A 10,377-nucleotide genomic window follows, 5' to 3' on the forward strand; every position below is an offset into this window, starting at 1 on the left:
CAGAGAACATTGCTTTTAGGGGCAAATCCACAGATGACCCTAACAAGCATATCACTAAGTTCATTCATATTTGCAACACAACAAAGTTGAATGGAGTGACAGATGAACAGGTTTGACTAAGGCTGTTTCCTTTCTCTTTAGAGGATTCAGCAAAGGACTGGTTAGAGAGTTTGGAGCCAGGATCAATTAGAACATGGGATGCTATGGTGGAAAAATTCTTGGAGAAATTCTATCCCCCTAGTGAAGCTATAAAGAGGCAACACGAGATCATTGCCTTTCAGATGACTCATGCAGAGAATATCAGAGACGCATGGGGGAGGTTTAAATCTTTGATGAAATGGTGTCCCAACCATGGGTTAACCCCGACAGTTCAAGTCATTACATTTTTCAAGGGATGTGTGCCTGAAGTACAAAGGGAGTTGAACTTGAGCTCAGGCGGTAATTTTCTCAAGAAAGGAGTGAATGAAGCCATGGAAGTAATAGAGGAGCTTGCATCTAATGATGAAGGATGGAGTAATGAGAGGAGTAAGGTGCATAGGGTGGCTTCCACTACAGATCATGATCCTATAAGCACCTTATCCGACAAGTTGGATGCTCTTACAATGAAATTTGACTGCATGGCGATGAGGCAGCCCTCTCAAGGACCCCAAAGAGGCGTGGAAGGAGTGAACTACGTGCAACAAGGGGGCAACAACAGGTACTATAATAGCCAACGCCCTAACTATCAGGGTGGAGGTTATAATCAGTACGGGAACATGGGGCATCCCAATCTCTCTTATAGGAACCCCAATAATGCTCTGCAACCACCTAAGGGGTTCACAGTTACTAATGAAATGGTTAATGATCAAAAGAAGATGACCACAGAGGACATACTCAAGTCCTTCATGATTCAGACTAACAAGGTCATGGAACAGAACAACCAAAGGATGGAGAAAGTTGAATCAGACGTGCAAGGAATGGCCACTCATCTGAAGAATATTGACATACAGATTAGCCAGATTTCCCAAACTGTGAGTGCTAATACTCAACCGGGAAAGTTTCCATCAAATACTACCATCAATCCCAAGGACTGCAAAGCTATACATCTGAGGAGTGGAACAAGCTATGAGGGACCTCCAATGTCATCCGAAAATGAGGATAGAGTAGCAGAAAAGAGAGCTGAAGAGAATGAATTAGTCGAAGAAAATGAGACTGTGCAGATTTCTACTCCACCTAAGGAGAACACGACTATACATTCACCTACACCACCTACAGCTCATAGTCCAGCTGAAGTGAGGATCCCTTATCCTCAACGTGTTCAGAAGAAGAAGACAAATGCTCAGTTTTCAAGGTTCTTAGACATCTTTAGGAAGGTTAACTTGAATATCCCATTGGTGGAAGCACTTCAAGAAATGCCTACATATGCAAAGTTCCTAAAAGATGTGCTCTCCAAGAAGAAGAGGTGGACTGACTATGAGACGGTGAACATATCTGAAAACTGTAGTGCCATAATTCAGAAACAGCTACCGGCCAAGCTTAAAGATCCTGGCAGTTTCAACATCTCATGCGTCATTGGAAATGACAGACAGACAAAGGCACTTTGTGATCTCAGGGTGAGCATAAATTTGATGCCATTATCGTTTTTCAGAAAGATGAAGATTGGCACTCTCAAGCCGACAACAATCACACTGCAGATGGTAGATAGAACCGTCACCTATCCTAAAGGAATTGTTGAGGATGTTCTTGTGATGGTACACGACTTCATATTTCCCGTCGATTTTGTAGTGTTGGATATGGAAGAAGACGTGAATGTACCGCTTGTCCTGGAGCATCCATTCCTTGCAACGGGAAAAGCATTGATAGATATAGCAAAGGAAGAGCTCACTCTTCATATGGGCAACAAACGCCACATCTTATCTATCTACAATGCTATGAAGAGTCGTGAGGAGGAGGAACTTGTTATGAAGAAGGAGTGCAAAGTTGTGCATGTTGTAGAGGTCCAAAAGGCACAAGAAATTGAGTCCAGATTTGGGAATTTTTCTTTGACGCAGTGGATGTTTGGTTCATGTGGTGGATCAAATTCTAAAGAAGAGACTGCATTAAATCCTAAAGTGAAGGAGAAGAAAACAAAAGCTGAAAATTCACCCAAAGTGGAAACCAAAATTTCTGTTGGAGCTCTGAAAAATACTTGGTGGAAGAAGAGATTGGCTAGATCATATGCTTCCAAGATTGACAGAAAGTCTAACACCACCGGTTATGGCGTGACATGATGCAGCTCATGGAGGACGTCGAGCCAACGACGATAACCAAAGGCACTGTAGGGGAGGTAACCCCTAGTAGGTAACTTTTAATTTTATCGTTTCAGTTTGTTTTTGGTGTGTTTTGTGTTGCTTGCATACCATGTAAGTCTCACTTCTCCACCAACTTTTCAAACTCATTCTTTGCATAGCTTTGAATGAGTTTGGGGGGATGATATGGTGGATAGGGACACTAATGAGGTACTTATCTTATTGCTTTATTTTTGCTTTAGATTGATTAGTTGTCTTTTGCTGTTTTTTTATTTTGTTTTAGGATAGAATTGCTTTGTCTTGAATTGAAAATTTTTTTGGTAGTAATTGGGGTGAATACTAGTCGCCTATGATAAAAGAACAATCCATTTTGAGCTATCACTTGACCATTGACTTGAGAGTTTGAGCAATAGGGTACATAAGCAACGAATTGCTTGTTTGCCTTGATTCATGTTATTTACCCAAGTGAGATTTTTGAGCCTTCAATTCTTTCATGTGCGTTTTATCATCAATTGTGCATATGTTTCTAGAACTTGCTCCTGGTCTTCTTGAGTCTACATAGTGACCTTACAGATAGGGGAAGATGTTAGGCCATCGTTGTTAGCCTCATTTTTACCTAGACACTAACCTTAATATATAACATTCTTGATAGCCAAGTTTGAGCCTTAAGCCTTTTCTTTTGTCAAGCTAATCAAGTTGGTTAGAAATCCTAGACTCTAAATTTATTGAGATATGAAAAGAAGAGTTGAGAGAGTATAATTGGAAAAAAGTTGGTTGAGTTTGTACTTGAAAAACAGCGTGAACGGAAAAAAAAGAAAAAAAAAAGAAGAAAGAAAAAAAAATTGTATATAGAGAATAATTTGAGGTCTTTGAGAGCTGACGTATTTTAGTGTGAGCAATTCTATTTCATTTTATTTTTTCATATTATTTGTTTCTGATTTTAAATGAATATTTACTAAATTAATTAGGGAATTAATTAGGGAGTAAAAAAATCAGAATTAAAAGTCTAATTTGGTCAAAATCGGGATTAAACCCGTTGACCGTTAGTTTTTAACGGAACAGTTAGTCCAGGACCAATTGTGATCCGATTTGAAATGTGCAGGACCAAAAAATCCAAAAGATAAGTTTAGGACCAAAATCGTAAAATGGTAATATGTTCATGACCAATTTTACCATTTACTCTAAAATTAATATATTATAAAAATAAGATTCAAATTCAACTATCTTTTTTCACCAACTTTCTTTTACATTTCTTAAAATCTTGTGCCGAATTCAAATGTGACTCTGAAAGTGGGGCGGATGGAGTAGTAAATATAAAACACAGTCATATATTGAAAAGTCCACAGAAAAAAAAAATTATACTAATCTCTCTGTTCTATAGTAGCAGAGACATTTTTTTTCGCCACAGAGTTTTAAGAAACAATTATATTAAGTGAGTTAGTAAAGGAAGAATAAAGTAGGAAATGAAAAATGTGAGTTAGTAAAGGAAGAATAAAGTAGGAAATAAAAAATTAGAGAGATGAAGAGAGAATAAAGGAAAAAAGAGTCAAGTAAGTGAAAAAAATTGTGTTTAACTTTTAATTAAAAAAAAGAAATGATTTTACTATTATTTAATGTATTAAAGAGCAAAATGACTTTAGTACTATGGAACGAAGGGAGTATTAGAAAACAAATCATATTGACATAGTTGGTGTCAAATATGTCACGTCGTTAGGATGTTTGTCAGAAAAAATTAAAATCAAATCGGTCGTTAACAACCTGTCTTGACAATTTAATGTCGTAGTTCCATGCTTTCAAATGAATAATAATCATAACAATATTTAGGTCCAAAAAGACAAATTTTGTCCCTTGTTTTTATTTATGTACAAACTCAGGCATCGTCATTTTGAAGGAAGTAATATTATTTTATTTTTTGCTATTTCACAATAAAATTCGTTAGTTCCAAGTTTGATACTGCCATTTTAAGAGTAAAATCAAATGTCAATATTATCACGACATGGTAATTAAAAATTGTTAACATGATATTTTAGAAAACACGTACAAAATCGAATACTTCATCGATAAAAGAAGCTTTAAAAGTTTAAATATTTCAGAACTTGAAGGGAATGTAGAAAACTAAGGACCGAGCGGAAGAAGAGCTAAGGCCACCCGCAATGTGTTACGCGGGTGGCCTGTATTTCGTTCCTCCGTGACGGAACGGTGGCGGGACGCGTTGCAGCGTCTCGTCCCGTCACCATCCCGCCGGATAGCCCATCACGCCGAGACCCGTTGCGAGACGTCTCGCCATGCGCTCCCGCAACGTGGCGAGCTCTCAGACCATGCATGACGCTCACTCGCGGGCCGGCGAGTGGGATTCGTCACGCTGACGCAATAAATTATTTTTTTAAAAAAATTCAAATTAAAATAAAAAAATTAAAAATTGGAAAACGTTAATATTACCGTTTTATAGCCGTTTTCCATTTTTTTATTTTTTATTTTTTACTCTATAAATACTCCTAATTCATCATCATTTCACAAACAACTACACATCTATTCTTCCCAAATCATCTACATTTCCTCTCCAATTTTAATCTCAAATCATCTCTCTTTTATTCTTCCCCCAAATTTAATCGATCTCATGGATCCGTATGAGCAAATGCGTCGAATAATGGAAGAATCACTTGAAGAAGATCGACGCCGGGAAGCGGAGGAAGCCGCACCTCCCCAAAGACGCTCCCGAACTTACATCCATCGTAATCGGGAGGAAGCCGCCGCAAGGTTAGTCTGCGACTACTTCTGCGATAACCCGGTGTGGGGAGAAACCTACTTCCGTCGCCGTTTCCGCATACAGCTATTTCTCCACATCGCAAATACATTGGCGGCCCGGGAAGAGTTCTTCCAAGAAAGGTTCGACGCCGTCGGCCGTCCCAGCCACACGACGCTGCAGAAATGTACTGCAGCAATTCGTCAGCTTGCGGCTAGAAAGACAGCGGATGTGTTCAAGGAATACCTCCACATTGGAGACAGCACTGGGAGAATGTGCTTGCTCAAATTCTGCAAAGGCGTCCGGGCAGCCTTCACCGATGGATTTCTCCGGAAGCCAAGCACGACAGATTGCCAGTTTCTACTCCGCCTTCACGAACAAGTGCACGGATTCCCCGGAATGCTTGGCAGCGTTGATTGCATGCATTGGCAATGGAAGAATTACCCGGTGCATGGAGGGGGGTCGTACACGAGCGGCCACAAAGGCACTCACCCCACCATTATACTCGAGGCTGTCGCCGACTACGGGCTATGGATCTGGCATGCGTACTTCGGGGTCCCCGGCTCGAACAACGACATAAACGTGCTCCACCAATCCGACCTCTTCGCCGAAGTTTTGGATAGTAAAGCGTCGGCCATCAACTTCACCGCTAACAACCGGCGCTATAAAATGAGGTACTATCTTGCCAACGGCATCTACCCAAAGTGGCCAACCTTCGTGAAGACGTGCACTAGGCTTGTGAATGCAAAGCAGACGCTTTTTGCGTAGAAGCAGGAGGTTGCTTGGAAGGATGTGGAGCGGGCGTTCCGGGTTCTCCAAGCGCTCTTCAACATTATCAAAGCCCCGGCTCTTACGTGGTTCATGGAGAGCATGGCCGACATCATGTATACGTGCATAATCTTCCACAACATGATTGTCCAAGACGAAGGACCCGAGGCGGGAAATTGGTTCGACCCTGAAGCCCCCGGAAGCTCAACCGCAAGTAGTCCGCCTCGAAGTGGAGTGCATCCGTCTATACAAGAACGGTTGTCTATTCGGGCAAGGACACGTGACTCTACCGCCCACGCCCAACTCCAAGATGATTTAATGGAGCACATTTGGGCAAACTTTGGCGGAGGAAATTAAATTATGTATTTTTAATTTTTTTAGGATTTTTAATTATATTTTTTTAATTTTTTTTCGAATTTTATGTTGTAATGTTATTTTATTTTTAATGAAGTGTGTTTTTTATTAATTGAATTTGTTGAAAAAAAATAAAAAAAAATTGAAATTGAATGAATAGTAATTTAAGGGACAGATAAGTGACGGAGGGTTGCAGGTTCCGTCCCTTAGTTAAGAGATGGAGTAAAAAAGTACAGTGGGGCCCATGAATAGTAATTTAAGGGACGGTTAAGGGACGAATAAGTGACAGCGTTGTGGATGGCCTAAGCTACTAAATTATAAGTATTGTTACTTATTTAAAATTCTTTTTTTCTAAAATATTAATACTACTATTTTTTTTATAAACTCTTATATAAAGGAGGAAATTACAAATAAACTCCTATATAAAGGAGGAAATTATAACTGATGTCAAGAGGGCTCGAACTCAACACCTCAAACAATAATGTCTAAGCTCCTTACCGCTGGGACAAAGGCTCTTGACTCCTTATTTAAAATTCTTGTATTTGGAATCATTGCTTATAAATAGTTAGTACTCCTCCGGGTGTTTATATTGCTAATTATTTTTTAAATTGCTAACATCAACTAAATAATATGCATTAGTTCTGTAAATCAAAGATTAAGATTATTCAACTCCGAATATGAATATATTGTAAAAAAAATGTCAATATGGCTATTAAGGTCAATTAACAACAAATTAGTTATAACTAACTTTTGAAAAGTATCGCAAAACTTTAAATACATATAACTATCACAATTTTTAATTATTTTTGCACACAACATATATCAAAATAAAGATAATTTTATAAGGATTCTAACGAGATCACACTTGCATATGTTCCGATGTCAAATTTTAAAAAAAATCTTCAATTTTCGGATTTTTATGAAGCAATTAAATGTCAATGTAGTTATCAAAATATGTCAACATAATATTTATAAAATATCGATTCGAAATTGTATTGACATATTCAAGACATAGTATTAGTATGTTTAATACACTACATTGACATTTTGATCCAAAACCCTAATTTTAGGAGTTTTAATTATCCTTCTATAATTAAATAATAAAAAAATGAATTTACATATGAAAAATTATAGACCACTAGATCTCTAAACATCCTATAATCTCTAATTAGTTGTAGTTGACAATTTATGGAGAGTTAGCAATTGATCACATCCCGTACTCCTACAGTATACAAATATTAAGAATTTAATGAAATACTAATAAATAGATAAATTTGATTCTAATCTTTAAGAAAATTTATCGACAAAACATTTTTGTGCACCAGTATTAATATATATTAGTAATTTACTAAACTATGTTTATATATTATAAAATATATACACCTTTCGTCTCGGCTAAGATGAAGCATTGAGTTCTTTCTATTTTTGTTCTAGGCTAGTAATAAAATTCCATTTTAATGAAAGAGTGTAGTTGTCTTCCGACTTAGGGAGTGACGCATGACCGTTATGCGTCTTTATTAATGAAACACACAACCCTTATGCATCTTTGGATAATGACGCACAACCATTATGCGTCGATAAAGACGCATAACCATTATGCGTCTTAGTGTAATGACACATAACCCTTATGCGTCTTTCAGTCAGGTTTAACAGCCCACGGAAGGCAGAAGCAGCGCACAGAATTTTCTCTCTCGGGTGTAGGTGATTTCCGGCGATTTCCAACGTTTTCTCCATAAGATCATATAATTGTTCTTCAATTTAGGTACATTCATCATTATTCATATTTATTTTGCTTTCATTTGTTAGTTTTACCCAATTTATTAAATTATGGCTTGTAGGAAAAATGTCCATAATTGTTGTTTTTTGAAATATTTTTGATGCAGAAATCATGCAAGTATTTGTGAGTTTGTATTGGGGTGGTAGAGTAGTTCAACTACCACATATGGGTATTGGTTATGAACCACCTCGTGCGAGGAGCTCCATCATATTAAATTCATGTGTTTCTTATTCTAAATTGGTAGCAATGATCTGTGATGCGATGAGAATAGATATGAACCAACACACAATTGAATTATTATGGAGACAATGTATAGTCTTTGCTTCCGGTATGAGTTATACATGTTCTGTGATTTGCAATGATGAAAGTGTGATGTTTATGTTCAACAATGCTCAAAATTCAAGTGGGTGTATTGAATTATTTGTTGAGTATTCATCTGTGAGGAGTTCAGAAATCCCACCAGTTGTTGATTATGGTATTGGATCATCTGCGAGGGTTGAACAAATGAGCTTTGACTGTGATATTGGATCATCTGCGAGGGTGGAGCATTATATCAGATAGGCATAAAGGAATCTTGAATGCAATGGAGTCTGAAATCATGACAAGGGCCCCGCAGATACACCACAAATTTTGTTTGCTTCATGTGAGGGCAAATGTGTTGAAGAAGCACAAGGACCCCAATGTGAAGGCCATTATATGGAAGTTGGGGGTCAGTACTCAGGAACGTAAATTTGGCAGAAGACGTCGGGCACTATATGATGTTAGCAGTGGTGCAGTTCGAATGCTCATTAGGATTACAAAAGAATGTTGGTCACTGTGCTACGATGGTGTACTTAGGTGGGGGTGTCCACAACAAACATGTCGGAGTGCTACAACAACGTGTTGAGGGGTGTGAGAGAGTTGCCTATTAGAGCGTTGGTTGATTTGACATTTTGGAGGACGGTACAATGGTGGGTGCAGAAGAAGACAACAATAGAACACACCGAAGGTGAGTTAACCCCTTGGGTGAGGGACAGACTTGCTAAGAATGACTCAAAGGGACGAAAACATTACATTACTGTCATTGACCGAGATACAGGGAAGTACCATGTCCGAACTCGAGGAAGAATAGAAAAAGGAGTGTCAAAGGGCAACAATGTTCAAATAGTCAAGTATTTGGATTCGAGTTGCAGTTGTGGTAAGTGACAGATGTGGAGAATTCCTTGTTCGCATGCTTGTGCGGTTGCTAGAGACAGAGGTCACGTTATGATTGACCTCATAGATGAGTGCTACTACCTAGGTACATGGAGATCACAGTACTAAGGTCAAATTTCATTTATTGCACCAAGACACGAAGATTATTGGGTTGAACCTTCATGGAAATTGCGCATCACCCCTCAGCAGTTGATTCCTAGAACGCATGGCCGAGTTAGAAGAAGGAGGATACTTAATCAAATGGATGTCCGCGAGAAAGATGAACCGAGAGCTCCCCGCCGTTGTAGAAATTGCGGGATAGAGGGGCATGACCGAAGAAATTGCTCAGCCGATGCTGTTCAGTAACTTCGTGGTATATATTTGCTATTGAGTTGTGTATTGGAGATCTGTTATGTTTTGCATTGACATTTTTGTTGAATTGCAGGAACTGCTGACAACAGAGGGCATGGCTTCGAGGACGTATGATGTTGATATTTGTGTTTGGGGCATATTTGATGGATCTTATTTGATAGTTACTATGTTTATGTATCAACATTTGTGAGATGTTGTCGAAAGTTATTATGATGTGTATTATGACAGTTATTATGATTTTTATTGACTTTTGTTGACGGTTGTTATGTCAGATGAATATTGTTTCACCTCAAATATGTGACAAAAACATGTGCCAATATAAACAAATACCAACATATGCCCGAAACCTGTTTCAACCCATTAACAATGTTCAAATATCAACATATGACCAAAACCTGTTTCAATATAAACAAATACCAACATATGACCAAAACCTATTTCCCCGAAGGCGTGAACTTCTGCTCTGTGCTGCGAAGCCTTCTGCCTGTTTTAAAACCCGACGGAAGACGCATAAGTGTTATGCGTTGCTAGGAAAAGACGCATAAGTGTTATGCGTCATTTAAGAAAGACGCACAACTGTGTTGCGTCTTTAAAGACGCATAATGCTTATGCGTCACTAAATAACGACGCATGATGGTTATGCGTCTCTCTATTAACGACGCATAACAGTTATGCGTCACTCCCTGAGTCGGAATACAACTAAAACCCTTCATTAAAATGGAATTCCATTAACATGCATTACCAAAAATAGAATTTTTCCATGAAGCATTTCTTGGTCGATGCAAGATTTTAGGGAGTTTTAGTTAAATGTGTTTAATTGGAGAGAGAAAAAAATGTAGGTACAAGTATTAAATGGAAAGAAAAAGAAAGATGAATATTTAAATTAAAAAAAAAGAAAAATAGTTAGTGTATTAATTAGAGAG

The 10,377-nt window shown here is 38.2% G+C and overlaps 1 protein-coding gene across 1 annotated transcript; it reads left to right on the forward strand.

Annotated features, from left to right (window-relative positions):
* The first annotated feature begins 203 nt into the window (after positions 1–203).
* LOC121749269 lies at positions 204–2,249 on the forward strand. The gene has a single exon (XM_042143855.1). It carries the CDS (start codon positions 204–206, stop codon positions 2,247–2,249), a length of 2,046 nt encoding a protein of 681 aa, XP_041999789.1.
* Positions 2,250–10,377: the final 8,128 nt, after the last annotated feature.

The sequence above is a fragment of the Salvia splendens genome, chromosome 9 (assembly GCF_004379255.2).
Source record: "Salvia splendens isolate huo1 chromosome 9, SspV2, whole genome shotgun sequence".
NCBI classification, from domain to species: domain Eukaryota; kingdom Viridiplantae; phylum Streptophyta; class Magnoliopsida; order Lamiales; family Lamiaceae; genus Salvia; species Salvia splendens.